The sequence below is a fragment of the Onychomys torridus genome, chromosome 20, assembly GCF_903995425.1.
Source record: "Onychomys torridus chromosome 20, mOncTor1.1, whole genome shotgun sequence".
Taxonomy (NCBI): domain Eukaryota; kingdom Metazoa; phylum Chordata; class Mammalia; order Rodentia; family Cricetidae; genus Onychomys; species Onychomys torridus.
Window position 1 is genome coordinate 41,661,587 of NC_050462.1, and position 25,414 is coordinate 41,687,000.

General features: G+C 45.6%; 1 protein-coding gene across 1 annotated transcript in view; it reads left to right on the forward strand.

The window, feature by feature from the left end:
* The window catches only part of Ppm1h (protein phosphatase, Mg2+/Mn2+ dependent 1H), a 274,493-nt gene extending 249,329 nt beyond the window's left edge, over positions 1 to 25,164 (forward strand). Inside the window, exons 9-10 of the mRNA XM_036169724.1 lie at positions 1,533 to 1,684; positions 20,586 to 25,164. Of these exons, the coding sequence (XP_036025617.1) occupies positions 1,533 to 1,684; positions 20,586 to 20,733 (300 nt within the window). The 3' untranslated portion in view covers positions 20,734 to 25,164. The remainder of the gene's footprint in view (positions 1 to 1,532; positions 1,685 to 20,585) is intronic.
* The last annotated feature ends 250 nt before the right edge of the window (positions 25,165 to 25,414 follow it).

Genomic DNA, 25,414 nt, shown 5'->3' on the forward strand with positions numbered 1-25,414 from the left:
CCGGCAGAGTATGCCACTGAGTGTTCTTCCCCTGGGGGTGGCGTCAGGTGCCGGGCCATTAGCTAATTGTGACTGTCTCATCCACAGGCCAAAGAGGCCTGGAGCTGTGGGTGCTTTTCCTTTGAGCTCTTTTACCAAGGTTAAGCAGTCTTTCAGTCTGAGGTACCCCACCAGGTTATCTGCTAACCCATAGGACCAGACCCTGAAGGACAACACTAACCTAGAACAAAGATTGGATTTGAGCCATCTGGTCAACCTCCTAGAATCCCATTCTCTATGCCTGTGATGGCCAGATGCCACCAGTGTAAGCAGTGTGAAGGGACACCAGAGCAGCCACTTATGCCACATTCTCTTTGCCTCTTCCCACCCCTACCCCAGTGCTTTCTCCAGGCACACAGGGTAAAGGAATTGAGAAAGGGGAAGTTGGTGAGTCACTAAATGGATGTTTGTCCTCAGTCCATGAAGTAGTAGTGTAAGCAGGGAAACTGCAGAATCAGGAAGGAAGGGCTCTGCAACCCCCAACTCCTCTTTGCTCCTCCCTGGCCCCACCAACCCTGCCCACGTAGGGCAACCATCCTGTTGTGCTCTCAGTCTTGCCCTAATGAGACTGGCTTCTTTATTCTTTCTTGTTTTCTAGGGATGGTCTGTCCCTTGTAAAGAGTTTCTTAGACCAGTGTTGCAATATCACTACCATTCAAGGTATGAGATGAGAAAAGATAGAAAACCTGTCCGATGGCATGCTTTGGAAATGCAGTTTGAGCTTTTTTGTCTTTTGTAAACTTGCCCAGATTGGGTTTTGTCAACCCCAAGTGTGATATCAGCACCTCATCCTTACCAGGAGGGAGGGGAGTGTTGTGACCCATTGTGCCTCAGAGGAAATAGGCAAGAATATTTCAAATAAATTATGTATTAAACAAAGCGTGTCTCCTTTAGTCCTTAATAAATACATATGGAGCCATTTCTTAAAACCCAAATGGACTTCATCTCCTCTACAGACTGTTTCTTAAAATGGAAGAATCTATTTTTTAACTTTATATTTATAGCAGTTGGAAAAGGATGGTTCTTAATATATGCAGAGGAAGCTGAGCAGGCCAGCCCCATGCTCATCATGGCTTACACAATGTCCACATGTAGCTCCTCACTTCAGCTGTGTCTCAAGCATTACATTTTCAACTCGTGTCTTTCTTATTAATTAGTAAGCCCTTTCTGGCCCCATTCACAGTTGTGACCAGGCCCAAGTGTCTGTAAGCAAGTCCCAGAAAGAGGGTCCCCACTCCACAAAGCTTGCTATGGGATCAAGTACCTTGTAGTGTGTCCATGAAAAATAGTGGGCATGAAGTGCAATCCTAGTTAGTCTTAACAGTGAAAACCTGGGGTCAGATATCAAGGGTGAAAGAACATAAGACAGACCAGGAAAAAAAAAAAAAAAAAGAATCAGAAGCTGCTTGGTTAGAGGCAAAAGAAAAAAGAAAATATCACCCACCCACCCCATCTCCCCACTTCTCACATTGCTGTCTCCCTGTTCTTTTCAGGTAAGAGTCTATGATCTCTCCCAGTATGAGCATGGAGCAGATGACGTGCTGATCTTGGCTACTGACGGACTCTGGGATGTTTTATCAAACGAAGAAGTAGCAGAAGCAATCACTCAGTTTCTTCCTAACTGTGATCCAGATGACCCTCACAGGTTGGTGCATTCAGAAGCCCTGGGTGGTCTCACTGGGACCCCTGCTTTCCCGTGTAGGCTGTGGGAACAGCTTAGTAACCAAATACAGAAGGGACTACATACATATCTCATGAGAGCTCATGTGGGCCTATGACCACAGAAAAAAAAATCCTCCTTAAGCTGAACCCAAATACAGATGGCAAAGAACTTGATCTATTTAAAAGTTTGCCAACAGGGGCTGAGAACATAGCTACGTTGGTAGAATACTTACTGAGTATGCACAAGGCCCGAGTGTATTGTATCTGATAGCACCTCATAAACAGCTTGGTGGTGCATGCCTGTAATCCTAGCACTTAGGATGTGGAAGAAGTTCAAGGTCATCCTCAGCTAAGTAAGGAATTTGAAGCCAACCTGGGCTGCATGAAACCCTTTAAAAAAAAAAAAAAAAGTGCAACACTTCTTTTTCTTTTTCTTTTTCTTTTTTTTTTCTTTGTGAGGAGTAAGAGGAATTGGAACAGGTCTTAATATGTAATTCTGGCTTGCCTAGAACTCACCATACAATAGACGAGGATGTCCTCACACTTGGAATGAGCTCCCTGCCTCTCCCTCTGCAATGCTCATAGTACATACCATCACACCTTCCTCCTTTCTCGTGTTCTCACTTCCGGTTAGTCTGGTTTTTGATCCTGCTGAGAGGAACGATGACCACCCCTTCCATGCATTGATCATCCCGTAGGAAATTCTTTCTTTGGGGAAGTTCAGAGCAAGGAGAAGGCCGTTCCAATAGTTTTCCTTTACAGTATTCCGCCAGGGTCAATACCCCTAGCGGCCCTGTAAGACTCAGAATCCTAGAAGGAAACACCTCTAGAAGAAAGGTAGCTTGGGCTATGACACCAGGAAGTCATTCATCACGAGTAAAAGCCAGCAGAGCAGCAGACAGTAGAGCTGGGCCTAGAAATACTCCCTTACTGAATTGGTTAGCAAAAAAATATAAATAAATGTCTTGGCTTGCGTTAGAACATTTTAAGAGCTTGGAAAACATGTCCAAGGAAGAGCTAGGAATGGTGGCACACCCCTTTAATCCCAGCACTCTGGAGGCAGAGGCTGGTGGATATCTGAGTTGGAGGCTGACCTGGTCTATAGAATGAGTTCCAGGACAACAGCAGGGACCACACAGAGAAACCCTAGTTCCAAAAACCAAAATCTAAAAGAAAATATGATCAAGGAGAAGAGATTAGGAAAATTACTATGCAGATTTTAAAAACATGTAAATGATGGGGAGCTGGGTAGATGGCTCAGTGGTTAAGAGAACTTTCTGCTCTTACAGAGGACCCAGGTTCAGTTCCCAGCACCTACATGGCAAGTCATAACTGGCTGTAACTCCAGTTCAAAGGAATCCAACATCCTCTCTGGCCTCCACAAGCACCACGCATACACATGGTGTGCATACATACATGTAGGGAAAACACTCATACACATGCAATTAAAAATACATCTTTAAAATATATAAATGGAACTTCTAGAGAATATATATGTAATATATATATATATAATTATATAATATATATATATATTACATATGTATTAGTAGAAAGAAAGAAAGTCACCCTCAGTGACCAGGTTAAGGACAGTTGAAGCAAACATTGGTGAGTTAGAAAATTGGTCTGAATAAATAATCTGTCATATAGCTCAGAAAAATGAGAAAAGAAACAGTGGAACATTAAACAGGTAGGAAGTTAACCTAAGATGTTCTAGATATATTTCCAAAAGGAGATAACATAAAAGATGAGGAAAAGGGGAATTACAGAAGTCTTGAGCAACATTAAACCTAAAATCTAGAAAACCCAACAAATCCCATAAAAAACAGTACAGGAAATTTGTAAATAGGTACTTACATTTCTTAATTTTTTAAAAGACTTACTTGCTTTCATGTTTTGCTTGCTGTGTCTATGACATGTCTATGTGTGCCATGCTCATATAGGCCAGAAAAGGGTATCTGGACCCCTGGAACTAGAGATACAATGGTCATATGCTAACATATGGGTGCTGAGAATCAAACCCAGGTCCTCTGGAAGAGCACCCAATACTCTTAACTGCTGAGCCATCTCTCCAGCCCTAAATAAGTACTTCTTAAGGAACCAAAGAACCTTAGATGCAGCCACCTCAGGGAGATGGACACAGAAGTATCCTGTAGAGTTACAACAATTTTCTCAGACACAATAGGAGAGTCAAGAGACCCTGGGGTTGGATCTTCAGTTGTCCGAGCAAAAGGCTGTCAATCTGGAAGATTTTTCCTGCACAGGAAAACTGTTAATAAAGGATATGAATTAAAGAAATGTCAAACATAACAGAAACTGAGAAATGTTATTGCCGACCAATCTCTGAAGAAGATTCTGAAGGATGTACTCTTAGAAGAGAAAGGAAAGATCCTGGAGGAAAGACCCAAGAAACTGAAGTATAAAAGTATAAGTAATATGTGGATGAGCATAGACACACATTCTTTATTTCTTCCCCCCCCCCCCCATGGGGTTTCTCTGTGTAGATTTGGTGTCTGTCCTAGATCTCCTCTGTAGCCCAGGCTGGCCTGGAACTCCCAGAGATCCACCTGGCTCTGCCTCCCGATTTGCTGGGCATGCGCAGCCACCACCCGGCCACATTCTTTATATAAAACACTGATAGGGTTAAAGTTGTTAGAACAAATTTACTGGATTAAAATAGCGTGTTGGCCAGGTATGGTGACACTCACCTAAAATCCTAACACTTGACATTGGAAACAGAAGAATCACAAGTTTAAGAACAGCCTGAGGGGGTTGGGGATTTAGCTCAGTGGTAGAGTGCTTGCCTAGCAAGCCCAAGGCCCTGGGTTCGTCCTCAGCTTTGAATAAACAAAAAAGAAAAAAAAAAAAAAAGAACAGCCTGAGGTACATCTCGATCCCATCTCAAAAACAAACTCAACAACAACAAAAGAGCAGAGCATGTTAACTGGCAGAGGATAGTAATCAGCTTAAATAAGCTATGTTTCTTTTTCTGTTTGGGAACATGTTGAAAGTATTTAACTGGTAAACTTTAAATAAATGTAAATAGAGAAACTAGCATGATAGTGTAATGCCTCTGTTGATAGGGAAGAAACCCACATGGAAGTGAGCCATATTTCTGAACATCTGGTAAATCAAGGAGACAATTTATACTGCAAACTAGAAATAACCTGGGTCTGGAAAGTAGTGCTACATGTGGAAAGTGTAAAGGCTGACTCTTGGCCATTCTTTTTTTTTTCCTGGTTTATAAGCTAAGGCACCACCTCTGATGTACCAAGTGACTGCCCTCCCTCCCTGTCATAACTCCATCTAGAATTTCCCCTGTGTTCTAAGGCTCCCCAACCCCATCCCTCTGACATTTTTGACCACAGAAAACAACAACAAAGACTGAAAGAAACCTGTAACCTCAGAGAAAGATGTGTCGTGTTCTCAGCCTGTGCGCTCCATATAAACACGTACAAAAGAGTCCATGTAGCTCCCAGGCTCTACGAAGCTATCCACCTGTATGTATTCCTCCTGGGCATATGCCGCACACTTCCGGTTCCAAATCCATGGCGCTTACATCAGTAACAAGCATCCAGTGCTGGAAGTGCAAGCCACAGACTAAGTCTCCAAGGAAAGTCACAGGAAGAAAAATAAAGACCAAAAGGACAACGCGTATACCAAGAGGATAAATTATAAAGCCAAAATTTGATTCTTTGAAGCATCTTACCACATGAGAGAAACACAGACCAACTACAATGGACTTCGTCTTCACACTCACCTAAGGGATGTCAGGCGGTCAGAAAAGTAACATGTTGTTCACACTCACCTAAGGGATGTCAGGCGGTCAGAAAAGTAACATGTTGTGTGGAATTCCTCGTAGAAGAGGTCCCAGGAGCAGTCATGAAGTGGGCTTTAGGGTTGGAAGGACTTCGTGGAAGTGGTTGAGTAATGAGTTGCCATTGGAAAAGAAGACAAACAGGAGATCCATGCTGGGTGGTAGCTACACTGTAACACAAGTGTACCTAAAACCACAGAAAAGCACTTTGGATATAAGTTTTAAAAAGGTAGACACAGTCAGGCTTATGTTATATGTATATTTATCATAATCAAATAATGATCATTAATGATGAATGATGAAATCAATTTTAAAAGGCAATAAAAATTAACAAAGTCCATACATTTTCTGGAACATTAGTAAAAATGGGATTCAGATAACAGTAGTTCAAAGTAGTTACAACTCAGATGCAGCAACAATGAAAATATAAGAGGCAATTATCAACACTAGAATGATATAAAGATATTTCAACCTTTATTGAATCTACATAGCACATTATAATAAATATATCAATAGATTTTTGAGGACTGGAGAGATGGCTCAGTGGTTAAGAGCAATGACTGCTCTTCCAGAGGACTTGGGATCAATTCCCAGGACCCACATGACAGCTCACACATGTCTGTAACTCCAGTTCCAGGGGATCCAACACCCTCACACAGACATACGCACAGGCAAAGCACCAAGGCACATAAAATAAAGATAAATTCAAAATTAAATTTTAAAGTATGTCAAAAATATCAATAGATTTTTTTAAATTTCATTTTATGGGTAAGGGTGTTTGGCAGTAAGTACAGAGGGCAGAAAAGGTCATCAGGTCCCCTGGAACCGGAGTTACAGCAGGTTGTGAGCTGCCCTGTGGGTGCTGGGAATTGAACTTGAGTCTCTGTAAGCGCTGCGGCTGCTCTTAATGCCTGAGCCATCCCCCAGCGGGATGGCTCCGCAGAGTCTGACAAGCTGATTCTAAGGCAAGTGCAGAAGAACGAAGTCGGAGTCATAGCTTAACATTTACTTAGGCCGTACAAAGTCCTGCCCTGCTTGATAATAAGATAAAACTAAGCATAATTAACACAACAGGGAAAATTAAAATTGCCCCTTACCCCAAAATAATAAAGAAATAGTAAGCCTGGGTAGAATGAGACCTCTAAAAAGTAAAAATAAAAGTAAATAAAACTTTTAGAAAACAGCACAGGAGGTTTTCCCATGACCTTGGAGTTGGGAAGGATTTCTTACAAAGCACAAACGGGTTTTTGCTTTGTTTTGTTAAGACCAATAAGGGGCTGGAGAGAAGGCTCAACACTTAAGAACACCTACTGGCTTCCACAGGACCCAAGTTCAGTTCCCAGCATCTACATCAGTGGTTCATAACCACCGGCAACTCCCGCTCCAGGGACATCCAGTGCCCTCTTTTGCACTCCAGGGCATGTGCACACACATGACATATGGACACTTGTACACATACATAGAAAGAAATGAGTCCTTTTTAAAGGTCAATGTTAGTACATTGGCAATCACATGCTTTGTTTCTTTCAAGAGACAGAAACAGCAAAATGGTGAGCCATGAGCCAAGGGAAGATGAGCATACCTTGTTTAACTGAAGAGGGATTTGTATCCATTCTACATAAAGGACTCTCACAGAGCAGTAAGACACACAAGCTGAGGGTGTAGCTCCATTGATAGAGCCCTTCCCTGGCACAGATGAAGCCCTGAGTTCATCTAAAGAACAGCACGGTGTGTTGGTGCGTACCTATAGTCTCAGCACTGGGGGCATAGATGCAGGAGGAGGTTTGTTGTGGAATGTCATTTTCACTAGGCAAAGATGTGTTACATCTGTTTGTGCTGCGGAATATTACTCCAACTGTGTAGAGGTGTGTTACCTTTGTTTGTGCTGCATTTGTTTAAGGATGCAAGGATGTGTGTTTGATTATGTAAAGATGTGTGGCATCTGTTTCACCTTGCCTGCCTAAGGCACCTGATTGGTCTGATGAAGAGCTGAGTGGCCAATAGCGAGGTAGAGAAAGGATAGGCGGGGCTGGTGGGCAGAGAGAATAAATAGGAGGAGACATCTAGGCTCAGGAGAGAGAGAGAGAGAGAGAGAGAGAGAGAGAGAGAGAGAGAGAGAGAGAGAGAGAGAGAGAGAAAATGAAGGGAAAGAGGGGAAAGACAGACAGACACAAGAAGCAAATAAAAAGCCCCAAGGCAAAAGGTAGATGAAGAGAAACAGGTTAAGTTAAAAAGAGCTAGCCAGAAATGAACCTAAGCTGGGCTGAGCATTCAAAATTAATCCTAAATCTCTGTGTCAGGATTTGGGAGCTGGTTGGTGGGGTTTTTACCAAAGAAAAAAGTCTGGTTCATTTTTCCTCCTACAATGATTTGGCTTAACTGCTCCGGGGCAGAGGTGTTGATGGAACTCTGGTTAACAGTCCTTCTTCCCTTGGCTCTCACTTGGTTCTTGCTCATCTCCATTTCTAGTTTTCACCCACATTGTGTATCCTACCTGTTAGCGTGTGAGTTTGCTCTTCTGTGATGATGTCTATAAAGCTCTGGAAAGCCAGCTGCAAGTTAGGAATGACTTTGCATCTCTCCAGGCTCTTTCTTTGTTTACTAGCCCATCTCTCTCCATGGCAACAAATGTGACCACCATGGAGTTAAAAACCTACAGACTGTGTGTGTGTGTGTGTGTGTGTGTGTGTGTGTGCGTGCGCGCCCAGTAAGAGCAGGCACCTGAGGTTCAGGAGAACGTGCAGAGACAGCAATTTAAAAAATGGTTTTGTTTGTTTTGATTTTAATGTGCCTCTAAAGAATGGGAAGTCAAAACCTGACATGGGGGAGACAGGGGAATGAACGGGTGGAGCTAAATTTTCAAGAAGAGAGAGGCTGGAAGAGTGTAGTTGGAGTTTTCCTGCCTGGCCCAGTCAGGACAAATCTCTCTTACCTGCCAGTCCCACAGTTGCTCAGACCCAACCAAGAAAGCACACAGAAACTTACATTGTTTAGAAACTGTCTGGCCGTGGCAGGCTTCTTGTTATCTACCTTTTCTATCTTAAATTAACCCATTTCTGTTAGTCTATACTTTGCCACACGGCTTGTGGCTTACCAGTGTCTTTACATGTTGCTTTTCATGGCAGCGGCTGGCAGTGTCTCTCCCCAGCCTTCTGCTTCCCAGAATTCTTTTCTCTCTTGTCCCGCCTATACTTCCTGCCTGGCCACTGGCCAATCAGAACTGTATTTACACAGAGCGATATCCACAGCAGAAGAGCTAGGGGTCTACCTAGCTAGAATGCTGCCCAGCATACACAAAGCCCCAGGTTCGATCCTCAGCACCCCTATAACCCAAGCATGGTGGTATTCACCTGTTATTCTAACACTCTAAGTGTGCAGTCAGGAAGATTGGTAGCTCAAGATCATCCATAGCAAGTTTGAGTTCAGCCTGAGCTACCAAATAAATAACAAAAATAAATAAATAAATAAGGGAGAGACTATTGAGAAGAAAAATTTCTGGGTTGATTTTTAACAGAATGTAGGGGTCAAATGCGTCAAGATTTTCTACTTTATAGGATAGTTCCTATTTAGATTCATTCACTTTGGCAAATGCTCTGAAAGGCTCATTTTGAAGGCCAAGGTTTGTTAGAACACTGGGGAAGAATCTCTGTGGTAAAACAGACTCCTCTCCTACCCTCTCACAATCTAAAGTCCGGGGGGTGGGGGAGGAATCACAAAAACTTCCAGAAGTTGCCACTTGAATAATTAAAAAGAGAATTTAGCCTGGAACAATGGCTGTTTAAAAATCTGAAGAATTAAATCAGCCTGAGGCCTGCAGCAGAATGGTGTGGTTGGAGATGAGGAAGGGAAGCCCAGCACTCAGTGAGGCTGGTTGTGCTAGCCTTGGGGAGTGTCATCAGAGAAGGTGTGGAAGCAGCCATCCCATCTCTGGGCTTTCTGAATTGATGAGATTAGTGATTACACACATGCTTTGTGAGAAAAGGGAGCCTGTGGTAATGAAACAGAACTTGAGTGATTTGTTCGTTACGAAGCATGATCAGGAAGCATTGCTGAGTAACAGCCTTTGGATGGCTGGGGCACCCTGTGTGTGCCCTAGTAATGGAAGCCGTACTGGGAAGCCAGAGAGACTTAATTTGTTTTAAGCTCTGGAATTATGTAAAATGCATGGCATTGTTGCACATAAGCTGTAAATTTGGCAGGAAGGTCCCAGCCTTAGCCTGTCTCCTTGAGAGGCCCATGAACACTGAGTGCTCCAGGACTCTCTTGGCTGGGATCTGTACTATTCTGGAAAATGCGAACTGAAAGGGAAGTTACCCTATGTCTTAGCCCCGTCACAATTCTGAGATGAGGAAAAGCCCACGATTCCAGAGGCCCTATTCACCTTTACATTCCTTTCCCTGTAAATGTACCCAGGACCCTAGGTTTGCTTCTGGAATCATGATGTTGGAGAAGTAGACAGTGGGTGTGCCCGAGCCTGAGTGGGGCCGACCAGATGGGACCCGCCCATTGTTTGATTCAAAATAAGAAAGAAAAGATGCACTCCGAGTGTGGGAAAAGCCTGGGAGATCAGAGAGGAAGCAAAGCAAAAGAGCATGTTTGATATTCTCTATAGACCCGTCTCAACCCTGAGACACGAACCAGGTTTCCCTAGCTGTCTGGAAAGGAAGCCAGCAGAAGGAAGCAGGGCCCAGGTTGACCAGCAACAGGCCAGAGTTTGGGGTTTCTTGTTTGTGCTATGTGTGGGTTTTCTCCCTTTGATTTTTCCTGATGACAGCCGCTCCCCTCACATCGCCAGCACTGTCTTCCCTCGATGACACAGTCCCCCAAAAGAGGGATATAAAACAGCCACTTTCATGCTTTGAGAGTAGAGTTGGTTAACATAAAGACCAGTTAACAGACTGCTGACCCTCATTCCTTCCTCTCTGGCATGGCATGGGGGGCTGGGGGGGGGGGTGAGGTGGGGGTACAAATGGGCCCTGTAGTCTGAGGAACCCCAGCTTTTCCTCTCTTTGAACTCTCCCCACAAAGGGACCAGAGCATTAAGCGACAGCTTTGTGGAAAACCCAGAATCTGAGTGCAGTGGGTGTGGGTCTTCCCCTTTGTTGTATTGGAGTTTGTCCTGAAGTGCTGTGAAGCTGGCAAGTCTTTGACTCTTCTGTGGTGGGCGGGGGGGGGGGTGGGGGTGTCACAAAATGAACCATTCATAGGGAGCACCTCACGCTAACATTCCAGAGGGAGGTTGTCGGAGGTCACCGGGTTCGGGCTGCACCGAACCCTTGTTCCTAGAACTCTGGTCAGATTCTTTTTTAAAACGTAAAGATAAGGCATGATTCGGAGACGACCTCTAAGGTAAAACATGAAGAACTGGCCATCCCCTCTGCAAAGCTGGAGGTTCACGGGTGGGTCTCCCAGGGAGATTATTCAAAGTGGGGAGCAAAGTGGGGAGCAAATGTGTGAACTATCTGTGAAGAAGCTGAACGGTTTTTGTCAGAGGGGAGTCAAGTGTTTATTACTATTATAATTTATCATTAATAAATCACTACTATTACTGAAGGGGAGGTAAGAGGGATGAGGAAAACATGTCGTGATCTCTCTCTCAATGCAAGTGCTGAAGCAAATCTTTGCAGGGCTTTGCCCACCCCCGTATCTCCCAAACCTGTCTATAGCAACCTTGCTCTTTCTACCTTGCTAACAACTCTCCACTGGCCCTGCCGTGCCACAAGGGGAGTACGTGTGATCTCTGCCAACGGAAGACCTGGCATATGCTAACTGCATGCTAAAACTGTGCCGGGCCCTGTCAAGAGTCTGAAGGAGTCCTCAAAGGACCGGTGTGCCAAAATCCCTCTCCCTCAAGCATGAGATGCCTTTTTGCTGGTAAGGGTATTCTTGGCTTCTGCCCTCTGATTAGTTGAGGGCCTTGAGAAGAAATGGGGAGGTTGAAGGTCAGACACCCCACCTGCAGCCTTAGCGGAGGTATTAAATGCCAGTTTGAATTACTCCGGTCATATCTAATTTATTTTGGCAAGAGACAACAAAAGTTCTCGCTAATTTTTTTTTTTTTTTTGAAATCTTTCTGTAAGTTAGTTGAACTAATTTCTCAGCTGCACCATGTGCTTTCCAAAAACTATGCCCCTCCCTCCTCTCCCCTCCCCCACCCTCCAACTTATTGCTTGCAGGTTTTAGGAACAAATGCCTGAGTGTTTGATCTGGTGTTGGTAGACTAGATAAAAATCTGCATTTTTTTGTGTTCCTAGTGCGCTGTTTAGCATATTCCGATCCGTGGGAATCTGGAAGTCCGCCTGAGACCCTGGCTGCAGCAGCAGCCTCTGCAGCCCACAGACAGTCTTCTTTATCTGTGCTGTTTGTTGCTGGGGCTGGCAGAGCAAAGCCGGGTGAGGACTAAGCTGTGTGGCCACATCAGGGAATTTGCAAGAGCTTGCCCGGGGAGGACTGAGAAGGAGCTGGGTTATTATTCCTCCTTGTATTGAAATGTTGCTGTTTGGGAGTTGAACGAAAATAAACATTCACCACTGAAGAAACCGGGGAGCCCAGCCACCGCCAGGGGACTGAGAAGTGGACAAAGCCTGGCAGTGGGTAGATATAGCAGGGGGCAGGGGATCCTCACTCTTCCCACGGGGTGGGGTGCTCCCTCTAGCCTTGTTCTAGTGTCTTGGGCTTCTTGGCCTAAACCAGGGGCTTCTGACACCCTGAGTAGCTTCAGGAGCTTCAGATCTTGGTCCTGAGACCCAGCTCCCATGGGTTCACCTAATATATATGCCTCCTCTCAAAACCAATTACTGCTTTCTAAGCACAACAAAGGCCACCTCCAAGTCAACCCCGGCCCTCCGCTCAGCACCATAGACCCCTGCCAGTGTTCCAAAGCTGGGGAGTTTTTCTCCCCTCTTAAATCTCAGAAACCTGCTCAGCATGCAAAGTGGGGGCTCCTCCTCCTCCCTCCCCATCACATTGTATTGCTGAGGGGGTGTGGGCCAGCAGATGGAGGCTCCTTTTATATGCAAATATTTGGAACCCATTAATTCCCCAGTTCTTGCCCACCTACCCTCCCTCCTAGAGAACCCTTTCTGCACCGTCCAAATGACTAGTGGACGTTCCCACCCGGCTACAGCTATTAATGATTGTAAGGACGGTTAGCCTGAAGTTGACTTATTTTTGACAGTCCTATACTAATGCCAAGATAGCCCCGTGGGAAACAGCCTCTGTAAGAGGTAAATGGCTTAAGGCAAAAGCTTGTGGGAAGAAGAAAAGCATTTGAAGTCTAATGAGGAGAAGGACGATGGTTAACACTTCTCTGGCCATGTGCCGGCCACCATATTGGATGCTTATGGAAGGGAATCTTTTCTCTGCAGAAGCCTTGAGATATACAGTATTTCTACTCCAGACTTACAAGTAAGAAAAAGAGGAGCCCACGAAGCTACATCCATCTGGGTGGTGTGAAAGCAAAGACCAAATCTAGGTGGTCGATGTTGTGTGACATTTTGATTGTGTTCTAACAAATGAAGCTTGCTTGGAGTCAGAGGGCGGAGCTAGCCACTAGCTGACCATAGAGGTTTGGAGGACTGTAGAGAGAATACAGGAAGTGGTAAGGCGGGGCAGACAGAAGATCTTTTGGAAGGAGGAATGGAAGAGATAGGAAGCAACTGGTGGCATCTCCCTGTTCTCTGATCTTTCGGGTTATTACCCCAATATTTGACTCCCGATTTTTTGTTGATAAAGATTAATTAGATAGATTAAAGCCTCAGGTCCGTAACCTCTAAGCCCCTTGTCTGAGTCACTAAAAAGGAGACAGAAGAATTGCCACACAGCAGACACTCCTGAGGGTTTATTGCCTTCCCTCCGTGCATGCAAAAGAGCGTCAGCCTTCCCAGAGTTCCACCCCCTCTCCTCTTCTGTTTTCTCTGCCATCCCTGCTGTCCATCCTTCCCTGGCAGCCATTTCCTTATTGCAGAACTTTGTTGATCGATATTGAAAGCTTCAGGCAGAGAAGAAAAGCGATCTTAAAATTCAAAATTCATCTCCTGGGGAGATTCTTAGCCTTGGAGAAAATGAGCATTTCCAATGACCGCAGTTCCCGGAAGCGGCCTGGGCAAGCATCTGTGAGGAAGGCCTTGGTCTCGGCCCTATGGCTGTTGCACATCCAGCATCCAGAATTGCCAGCCACCTCAGCTTGCCAGGTCCCAGGTGCCCCACAACCCATCTCCTGTGCTTTCATCAGCTGCCCCCCCCCCCCCACCCCTGTCCCGCCCGGGGCTGTGTGTTTTGTGTTTGCTTCATGTTCATGCCCCTCAGGCTGTGGCACATAGATGTCCTTGTGTTCGGTCTCAGTACCAGTTCTTAGTGTCCTCCTGTTTCATGGCCATAAGAAGTATTTTCTTCATTGCCACCAACCCAGGCCACTTCTGAACCTTGGAAAACAAACCAGGAGCAGAGAGGTAGCTGAGGGGATTTCTCTGTGTGCGAGTCTCAATGAAAAGCAGCCTTGGACTAGTTCCATGCTTGGAACAAACTGACTTTTGAACGTGGGGGATAGTGAGGTGTCTACCAGCTTGGCCCATCCTAGCGGCTGCAACAAAAGACGCCTTCTCCGGGAGCTGAGCTCAGTCTGTGGGGAACGTTTCCTTACGAGGGCCTCCTTGTTCGAGTTTGGGGTTTCGGATCCCGTAAAAGGCATGTCAGGAAGCTGTCTGGAAAGTCCAGGTCCAGGTCTCACTGGTAGGATGCAGAGTCCTACAGAGAGCTGTCTGATGGGGAGGAACATCGCAGCGCTCTTGAAGCCGAGCAAAGAGAAGGCAGGCGTGCGTAGAAAGAATCTCAGGGAGTTCGGGATTTAGCTCAGTGGTAGAGCGCTTAAGGCCCTGGGTTCGATCCTCAGCTCCAAAAGAAAGGAAGGGAGGGAGGGAGGGAGGGAGGGAGGAAGGAAGGAAGGAAGGAAGGAAGGAAGGAAGGAAGGAAGGAATCTCAGCTCCTCAGAATAGGGTGGGGCTCAGAAGTCCTGGAATGTTCCCTGAACTTATTCCTTAGGTTGGAGCCTCTACCTCCCAGAAGCACGTGGTTTCTGAGGGCAGATACCTGACAAGATTAAGGCTCGGGGTTATGGAGGAAATGGCTATATAGACCTAGCACATGGGACAAATGTGAAGTCAGCCTTCATACTACTGCTATGACATGGGGATCCTAAGCCCCCAAATTAACATAAATATGTGATGCACTGGAAAAACCCATAATACCCCACCCACCCACACACATATATACATTCATACCAAAGATTGTTTTAAATCTGTAGACAACCCTGGGCACATAGTCAACAACTGATTTCAGAAGAAAAGCTTGTACCTTACCTTAAAACATGTGGAGAAAAAGTAGAAAGAGACGATGGAGCGCCCTTACCCACCCTCCAGAGAAAACCTGAGGTGGATTTGGGGAAGAACCAGAGGAAGTCAAGGCAGAAACTGTCGCTGTCATGAAGTAGTTCACTGAATGGACGGAGTAGTAATCTTCTGAAGAAACAGTCAGAGGAGTAAAGGGCAAGCGTAGGCTATGTCTGAAAGGTACAATGGTAAGGGAATGTTATAAAAACCTCAGGGCGGGCTGGAGAGACGGCTCAGAGGTTAAGAGCATCGGCTGCTCTTCCAGAGGTCCTGAGTTCAATTCCCAGCACCCACATGGTGGCTCACAACCATCTGTAATGAGATCTGGTGCCCTCTTCTGTATACGTAATTAATAAATAAATCTTTAAAAAAAAAAAAAAAAAACCCTCAGGGCTGGAGACGGCTCATCCTGTAAGGGCCCTGGACGCCATGCCCGATGAACTTAGTCGGATCCCTGGAGCCCACGTGGTGGAAGGAGAGAACAGACTCTGCAAAGTGTTCTCTGACCTTCATGTGCATGTTGTGACATGCTCATAAACATGTACACATGGATGGGTGGGTGGGATGTATGTATGTAAGTAAGTAAAGTAAGTAATAATAATCATAATAATAATAATCATAATCATCATCATCTTCCATAAATAAAAGTGCTTATGCAGAGGACTGGAGTTTGGTTCCCAGAACCATATCAGATGACTTATGAATACATGGAACTCCAGCTCCAGGGGATTCGACACCCTTTTCTGATGCACATACACGCTTGCGCGCGCACACACACACACCCCATAACACTTGAGTGACAATAACAGTCTCCAATACTGCACTTGGAAACATTATTACTCTAAGTGAAATCAGAAATTTCGTTGTCTCAAGATGACGTAAGCGATTGCTAAAGGCATCATCTTAATGTACTTCTACAGCAGGAAACGAAGTTCAGAGTGGAAATGGACTGAGAGAAGCGAAGACGTTTGTGAGGGTGTTGGTTCCCTCACATGCCCAAACAATAAATGATAAGGGTGACTCGTGGAGGCTAGAAGCCAAGGCAAGCTAGAATATTACACCATTATATGGGTGGTGAAGGAGGGTGTTCTGATGTTATTTTAGATTTTTAGGAATAAGGCAGAAATGGTGAGCTGTATATATTAAAAATTGAGTAGGATTCCAAATGAACAGAAATGATATCTCCAAATCTCCTTTGTGTGGGGTGTGAATGTTCAAAAGCTATTAATATGGTAGAAAATAAGAGGAAAGTAAAAAACACAAAATAAGACTCCATACGTGTATGGATGTCTATGTTGTGTTATAGTGAAAGCAAAAGGTCAGATAGTAGCTTTGGAGCCTGTCCTAGATCTCGCTCTGTAGACCAGGCTGGTCTTGAACTCACAGAGATCCGCCTGCCTCTGCCTCCCGAGTGCTGGGATTAAAGACGTGCGCCGCCGCCGCCGCCGCCGCCGCCGCCGCTGCCGCCTATAAATGTAACTCTTAATGACTCTAAAGTTGGGTTTTCTCTTAATTAGCCATGCACCATTGAAGAAATAATAACACTCAGATTACAATACGATGAGATTTAGAAGTAATAGCTCTGTAAGCTTTATAATCTAATATCATCAAGGTGAGAAAGGGGCGTTGAAAAGGACTGTGATTTCTCGCTTCTGGGATTAGAATGTCACTATTCTAATAGGGATGGTTGATGGGTTAGTGACTCTGTGGAAGCGAAAACATTTATCGAGTTCTTCCCAAGTCATGATTGGGGCCTACAAAGAAAATTAAGGAGCGTCAGAGAGAACAGGTGCCATGGGTTATGGAAACTGAGACACGGGTGAATGGGGACGTGTCATGCCGTGGCTACCAGAACAAGAAAAGGGTGTTCAAGAGGAGAGTCCAGGGTTCAAGAACACAGTCAGCAGGCTATGCTGAGTGGAATGAGTATGGAGATGCTGCCTTGGGATTGGGCAGTCAGAGGATGGATGGAGAGGGAGGGGTATAGGGCCTCCTGGTAAGAGGCTGGGGATCTAAATGAAAAGAAAGTAATTAGAGGAACAGGGGTAGATTTCTGTATCAGGAAGTCCAGAACCTGGGGATATAGCTTAGTTGGTAGAGTACTTGCCTAGCATACGCAGAGCCCTGGCTTCAACCTCCAAGACCCCATAAAACTGGACAGGGTGGTACACAGGATCCTAGGACTCTGGAAGTAGAGGCAGGAGATCAGAAGTTCAAGGTCATCTTCCAGGTCCAGTTCAGCACGAGTGAGAGGCTCTGTCTCCAATCAGCTCAAAAGCTAAGGGAAGGGCTGGAGAGATGGTTTGGTCAAGCCTAGGCTCACAATCAAAACCTCAGGAAAAACAGATGGATAGTGAAATCTCAAACAATTTATCTTGCAGTAAGTGACGACTATATTTTAAAAGTCAAACTTCATTGAATGGAGCCATTGTCTCCAGGTGACCCAGTACTCAACTTTAAAAAGTCAAAGCTCTACTATATACATGTATGGAATTTTCATGTGTGTGTACAGAAACGGGGAAAAAATGCCAAAGCTAACTCTGACCATTTAAAAATACTGAGAATGCCAGGCAGGAAGGTACATGTCTGTGATCTCAGTACCTCAGAGGCTGAGGCAGGACAATTGTGAGTTCAAGGACAACCTTGCCTCTAGGGCAAAACCTTGTCCCCCACAAACAAACAGTGAAATACCCAAAGCTATGAGCAGTCACAGTGCAGGGCTGCTCCCGCCTGGGCTGTCGTGACTAATCTTGTCCTGGTCCCCCAGCCCATTTCTTGTGACGGCAGGACCTGCTCAGGCCTGTTTGCCTCCTGAGGAGACAGCCATCAAGAACTGTGTCTGGGCTTGTCAGGGCTTCTTTTTCTGACTTTTTAAAACATCTGTCTCCTTGTCTGCCACGTTTTCCCACAGGGTACCATGTCCACAACTCATCTCTTAAGCTGGTTTAGGTGTATTCAACCTGATGAAGGAATGAACTCACTGAGTCAGCAAAATTGCTTCTCTCTCTCTCTCTCTCTCTCTCTCTCTCTCTCTCTCTCTCCCTCCTTCCACCCTCCCTCTCCCCCTCCCTCTCTCTCCCTCTCCCTCTCTTTGAGATAGAGTTTTTGACCGTCCTAGAACTCACTCTGTAGACCAGGCTGGCCTTGAACTCCCAGAGATCCGCCTGCCTCTGCCTCCCGAGTGCTGGGATTAAAGGTGTGCACCACTACTGTGTCTCCAAAGAAAAGGTCCAGAGATGATCAATCACCAAGATGATAAGCATCACCCTAATGTTGCCAGTGGCAATATTATTGCTGAGCTCCTGGTTATGTCTTACATGTACAATACAGTATACAACTAAGAATGACCTCAGGCAAGCCCCATAGAGACTGTCCTGAATCTGTAGAATGTGGGACTGGGGTATTCATGTAGTTCTTCAGCCTAAGGCCTCCTTGGCTGTTGTTCTCTATTGTTTTAATATTTATTTTATTTGTATGTGTATGGATGCTTTGCCTGTATAAATGTTTGTGCACCGCATGCCTGTCTGGAGCCCATGGAGGGCATCAGACCCACTGAAACTGGAGTTCTGAATAGTTTGAACCACCATATGCACACTGGGAATTGAACTACGACAGTCTTTTTAAAAAGCGATAGGTGTTCTTAACTGCTCCCTGAGGCCATCTCTGTAGCCCTCTCTTTATTTCTGGACCACAAGAAGAGACTCCTTAGTTAGGACAAACTGGTTGCATCTTCCCTCAAGTATAACAGACTTCTATATCACGCCAATAATCTTCTCAGTATAGTTAGAAAAAGGTGTCTCTCCTACCTCCCCACTATCCATCCAACACGGAGGTGACGTTCATTTTGCATTAAGTACAATATGGTTTATAACACACACGCTGGCCACCTGGGCTGTATGAATAGACTTAATTCTTCAAGGCTGTACAACTTGGAATGTTCCCAGCCCCGATCATTTGCTGAAACCCTTGTTCTTAAAAGCAACTCTGTTTTAACCAGAGTGCTATACATTCTTAGGAGGTTTAGGGAACACACGGGCATCTGTCCTGAGATCCCAGAGGTAATGCTGAGGTACTCCAAGCAGGGAATGGCCGTGAGTGCCTTGTAAAAAGCCCCATTGTCGGGCTTCCAAGAGGCCATACATAGGGTGACATTTATTTTCCTGGTGACTTATCAGAACCTGCCTGTTAGCTGCTTAGGTTCCAAACATGATTTAATCATGGTACAGGTAACAGACTCGTTATCAGAGCTGGGTTTGCCTTCCCCAAGCTGACAAAATTGATCTTTAAACCAAAATGCCAGTTGCCATTTATACAGAGAAATACTGATACTTTCAAAACACAAAAAGTAGCAATATTCTTCCCTGGTAGGCAAGCCTATACAGGGAGGCAGATGGTAATCAGCGGGTTATTTGGTGAACGTGAAATCAGAAAGAAAGAAAAGATGAATCACTTGTTTCCTGGCATAGGCTTAGAAAATAACCCATGGCACACTAAGTCCAGCCCTGCCAGACTTCGTTGAAGTCTCTCAAGTAAGGCACTCTGCACTGATCCATATTGAGTAGGGAGCTGCCAGTGCTGTAGTTCATTCTTATGCCTCAAGGTTAATAGAAGCCGGTGCCCGCAAAGAACGCTTCATGTAAGTTACACTTTTTTCTCTCGATGTTAGTTAGTCTCTTGGCTAGCTTAGCGTCATCTGTTTGAAGTTTACCATTGAAATCTCAGTGAACAATCATCTTTTCAAATTCTCGAGTGATCCCTCACTGCCCTTAACATGAAAGCATCACACCAATAAACACATAGATAAAGTCACCCACACGGAGGCTTTCCCAGTCACCCCCACCCACCGCCCTTCACTTTCTTGTTATTTTCCTAGACCACATGTTGTAGGCTTTTGGGGTTTTTTTTTTTTTTTTTTTTTTTGGTTTTTTGGTTTTGGGGTTTTTTTTTGTTTTTGGGGGGTTTTTTTTTTGGTTTGTTTGTTTGTTTGTTTTTTGGTTTTTTGAGACAGGGTTTCTCTGTAGCTTTTGGAGCCTGTCCTGGACTAGCTCTGTAGCCCAGACTGGCCTCGAACTCACAGAGATCCACCTGGCTCTGCCTCCTGAGTGCTGGGATTACAGGCGTGCGCCACCACCTCTTTAAATTTTTTGAACCTATTTTTCAAAAAGGTTTACCACAGCCATGAATGGAAAACACACTACTCCTTTTTGATACAAAAGGAAGCTAGCCTTAAAAATAAATGGGTTGACAGAAGTTCCTGGGTTGGGTTGGGTTTTATTTTTATTTTTTTTTTTCTCATGTACTTATTTAGCTAAATACTCTTTGTCATGGACAGCTGGGCGGGTGTGGATCTTTGTTAAGATCTAGTAACACCAAATTAGGATTCTCCTGGGTCCATTGTAACAAATAACCTCAAGAGTAGCTGAGCAGTGGGATAATGTAGATCATTTAACGCAGAACCTTGTTCATCCAAAAAAAAAAAAAACCATCAGACCTCACACATCTGGGGAGAAGATGGCTCTCGCCAGCTTGTTGTTTTTGTTGTAATTTTAAAGATAGTTGGAAAATGTATGGCCATAGTGATGTTCCTGCCCAGTCTCCCTGGGCCTTGTGTCTGCCCATGCTGTTCTGACTCCTGACTTGTCTTATTCCTGTGTCCTCCCCCCTGCCCCCTCCTTGCACAGGTACACGCTGGCAGCTCAGGACTTGGTGATGCGTGCCCGGGGCGTCCTGAAGGACAGAGGATGGCGGATAGCAGATGACCGGCTGGGCTCAGGAGACGACATTTCTGTCTACGTTATTCCTTTAATACATGGGAACAAACTGTCGTGAAAGTGACCTAGGGGACTGGGAGGACAGAAGGGGAGAAAGCTGGGTTGCCTCTACGCAGGGCCGGAACTGGGGAGTGCCTGGGCTGGATTCCAGGTGATGCAATTTCTTCCCAGCCCAGATGGGGAATTTGCAGCCCAAAGGCCTCTCTGGCTTTGCTTCAAGATGACTCTTGAGTTTCCGTTTCTTCTTTAGTCCCAGGTCTGGACACTGAATAAGAGCAAGACACACAGCCTGCTACTGGGTGTTACGTTTCTCTCGGTCTCTATTGTAGGGTTCCTAGGTGGCTATTGCCTATTTGGGGCACAGGCATACACATTTATTTATTTGATCTAGAATAGCAGGGACAGCCATTTCAGGTGTAACCGGCAGGAGACTCCTCAGCCTGTCAAGCTGCCGGATTCTCTCCAGGTGAAGAGCCCCATTGAAAAGTGAAGGACCATGCCTCAGAAAGTGTGAGCACCCATCTTGTCGAAAGCTCCGGCTGTTTCAGGGATTCTGCCTTGCTCTGTCTCATCCCTTCCCCCACTTCCTGTCTCCCTCTAGATTCTTTTGTGGTAATGGGGTGAGGCAGGGATTTTTTTTTTTTTTTTTTTTTTTTCCTTTTTGACATTCCTTGAATCTTTCTCATTTCTGTTCACTGGGACTTTCCAAAATGTTGCTGGGCAGTTTCCATTATCAGAGACCAGCCCGATCTGGCTTGTCCCACATTCTGTGTCCCACACACGTGTGTAGTGGTCCAGAGCAATGCACCGTGTGGGAGTTAGTCTTTGTTGTATAACATTTTTACCCCTGAGTTCTGTTTCCTCACCAAGTCAACGTGTGCTTCAAAATGTGGGTGTTTCCTCGGACCCACAGTCCCCCTGTCATCTGCCAGTCTCGAGATTTTGCTGTGAGAGGTTGGTTTTTCACTTCTGGACTGTGTAGGTGCTCGCCTACCTTCTGTGTCCTGGAGACGCATAGGAAGCAGCATCTAATACAGTAGCTGAGGAATCCTTCTGTCCGTCAGTCAGCCATACTTCATTAGGGGAGAGTGTGGGATTCAGGCTTCCTAGGTCGTTGACTCTTCTCCACTCCACAGGAAGTGTGAGAGTCACAGGTCTGTTAGCTGCCTCTCCTCTCTTCCTGCCGTCTCCATTCAAGGGTAGATGGAATGACTCCTGAGTATAAAAGTGAATTTGAACTGGGGCTGGTCGTTCCCATGCTGCCCACCCTCTTCTTCAAAGGAATCATGATGTAGAAACCTAAGAGCTGAGCCCCACTTCCCCACTGTGCATCCGCCTCCACCGCTGGGCATTGCCTCACAGGCATAGCAAAAGCACACGCATGGGTGTCCTGTCTGCCTCCTGCTTCCTTGCTGGGAGGAACAGCAAAGTCCAGCTTAAGAACCACCTGCCTCTTGAGCAGACTGCTGCTCTGCCCAGGGGCCCTCAGATCAACATCTGATTGCTTAGTCCTGTTCCTCTGGTCTTCCAAGTATCATCAACTTGGTATGATTCAGACACTCTTCCAACCCAGCAAAGAAAAAACAAACAAAAAAACAAAAAAATGGTGTAATTCCCCCAAAACACACAAGAGGCGACTCCAGCTCTTGTGTTTAAGATAATTTTTTTCTTCCCAGAGGAGGGCAGAGGAGCATATCCCCCAGGCTAATAAGTCATCCACATTCCTAGAGTTGTAGATAATTTCTTAGGAAAGGCCTGGTGCCTTCCTCCTCAGGAACAAAGTCACCCCACTGTGTAGAACCAGTACCCAGTCCGGCAGGGGACATACTGTGTGTGTGTGCCAACTTGTTGCCTGAGAACCGGGTTGCTGCCATGTCAGGAGCATCTTCATCCAGCTGTGCACCCTCCTCCTTCAGGAAGTCTTCACCACCCCAGACATGGCCGTAGGGAATGGTTTGTGGCAACCATTTGCTTCTCTGGAAGAATGTCATGCTGTGGGAGACTGCTCAGGCGTGTTCCAGCAGCATGGCCCTCTTCCCACATCTGCCCAGTTCTCAAAGTCATGTGCAGACAGGAAACGAGAAAGTCTTGGAAGTCCCTGGAGACCTGAGCCACTGTCTTTGGGAGCATTGCCATATTCTCAATGCCTTTCATATTTTGCTTCTCAGTACTCCTCTCTGGGTCTCACCTTGACCTTCCCCAGTCATAGGGCCACTAGAGTCCGCATTGGAGTGTAAATATCTTATATGGTGTGTGACAACATTCTCCCAGTTCGTTTACTGCCAAGGCACATCTCAGGACAACAGAGCAGAAGCAAAGCCTGGAAAACCCAAATTCAAATTATCCTAAAACCCAAGGTCCTTCTGGTTTTAGTTGGAAACGTATCTAGGAATTCTCTTCAGGAGACCCTGTGGGTGGAAGGGTTTTAGTCGATGGCCAAACCCCGTTTGTGTTGTGGGATTGTGAAGACGAAAAAATGAGGTGTGTAGATCAACCGTGAGGAGAGGGATTTGTTCCCGTCCATGGCAGACCTACCCAGCACTGATACTGCTCTGTGCATTGGGCTTGCTCACTGTTCACCCAGGCTCCAAGTCACCCTGTCCCAGAACAGTAACGTCTGTGTCACAGGTTGGTCCTTGGAGCATTTCTGGAAAGGTCAAAAGACAACACACTCAGACGTCTGCAAAATGTCTTTCTGTGTGTTTAGGAACTATGTCTGACTGACTTACAGCCGGACCTGCTTGCCTCCGAGGAAGCCTTGTGTAATGAAAAGCATTTGATTTCCCAGTCAAGGCTTTACGGGTGTCTTGGGGGTTGTGTGGCTACTTCCTTTAATGAAAGGCTCTTTCAGCCCTAAATCTCTTGGCTCAGCCTGCCCCTGCTCTCTGGCTCGTGGTATACCTCCCTAAAGAGTGTGAACTCTGAAACCCTTTACTAGGTGGTAACTAAAGCTTTGTCTTTCTTAACACCAAATGTCAGCAGCCAAAGACTCAGAAGGGGCCTGCTGGGGTTGTGTACTCAACAATTGTCCCTGTGGCAGAGAGCGGTGGCAATTGAGCTGGGCCAAACATGCAGCTGTCTAACCAGAACAAGCCCGAGAAGCCTGTGTTTCAGTTATTTTCCACAGTATTCCACGTTGGAGGATTTGGAGTGTCGGATTTTTTAAATTCCTAACGTCTTACCTCCATGGGGCTACATGGAGCCAGCTGCGTCTTCCCACCATGCTTCTCTGAAAGTCCCTTTCTTGAGAGGAATTATACCCATGGATGGATATCGGTGGGCAGGCGTGGGAGCCCCTGGAGCCAAAAGTCCTCCAGGCCTTAGCCGTTTGGATGGGGAATTCAGTATCCCAAGACTGCTCGCTAGTTTAGAATCCCTTTGGGAAGGTGTCTTTTAAAATGCTGACCCTTCTTTTGTGCTCTCCCTCCCTGGCCTCCTTCCTCATCAGCCCCTCTGCTGTGTTTGCAAAGGAACAAGTGGGGGTGGGGGGTGTTGCTCTTGGGTGTACTAGTTTGAAGGTGTCACCCCCTCCCTTCGGTGAGCCAGGATCTCTGACGTCTTCAGAGTGTCTCTGTTGTACCATGGTGAGCTTCTAATTTCAGTGAGTTGTTACTCCTGGGCCAGCGGGAGACAGCATTGTAATTGTCTATGCAAAGGAACAAATCGCCTGACCCTCAGGCCTACCAGATGGAAGAGTAGAGCAGCCTTTCGGCCACAGGACAGGATTTTGTGTTCGGAGCTCAGAATTGTGAGGGCCTGTAGACTGTATAGCCCACCTCACTGAGCAAACCTTGGGTGCTATGTGGCAATGTGGCATCTGTGTGTACACTGGAACTTTCAGGGGACGCTGTGTGAGCAGCCTGGCTGGCTTGCCTCTTCTGTGAGCCCTGTGGCCCCTTTGTGGATGTGAACACCATGGGGGGGGGGGGGGATACTGCTCTCTCTAGTTCATGATGTTATCTGTGTAAATAGCTTTAAATTTTCCTTTCTGTGTCTTAGGTGGAGTTGTGTTCATGTAGCAACCAAGTAGGCCGTGACCAAATAAGGCTGTATCTGTACTGTCGTTTTTCAGCTGGGATGTGCTGAAGATGGAGACCCTGTGTCCTCCCCCCCTCCCCTCATTCGATGAGTATTTCGTGTGTGTTTAGGGGGTCCCATTCCTGTTTTGCCTCTAATTTTCTTTGTTTCTTTGGTAAACCCAGGGAGGCCCCTAGTAAGAATCATTTGTAAGAATATGTATGTCATAGTCTGGGTTTCCAAAACTACTCCACATACAGTGACTGGAGAGGAATCTGCCTGGAAATGGTCTCAGACTCCTGTACCTTTCTGCTTCGTGATTGTGAAACATTGACTTTTGTAAACCCCCCAAACGAGAACTGTTTAAAGGGATCTATTTTGTGTGTTTTGAACCTTAGGTGCAGTGTCCCCTGGAAAAAGCCCAAGAACTGTATATGCTCAATGACGTTTTAAATAAAATGCTATATATGTATATATAAATATGTATATAGGACATCTTTAAGGAAGCGCTCTTTGTCTCTTATCTATGAAGTCACTGTGCAGTTTCTTCTTGTCAGGGAGTGATGGGAACGTGTCACAGTTCATGTGAGATGGTTCCCATGAGCTCAGACTAAAAATCTAAAGAGAAGAGTCACCATGTGTAATATGTCTATCATATATATATATATATATATATATATATATATATATATATATATATATAAAAGGGTGGATGGATGGAT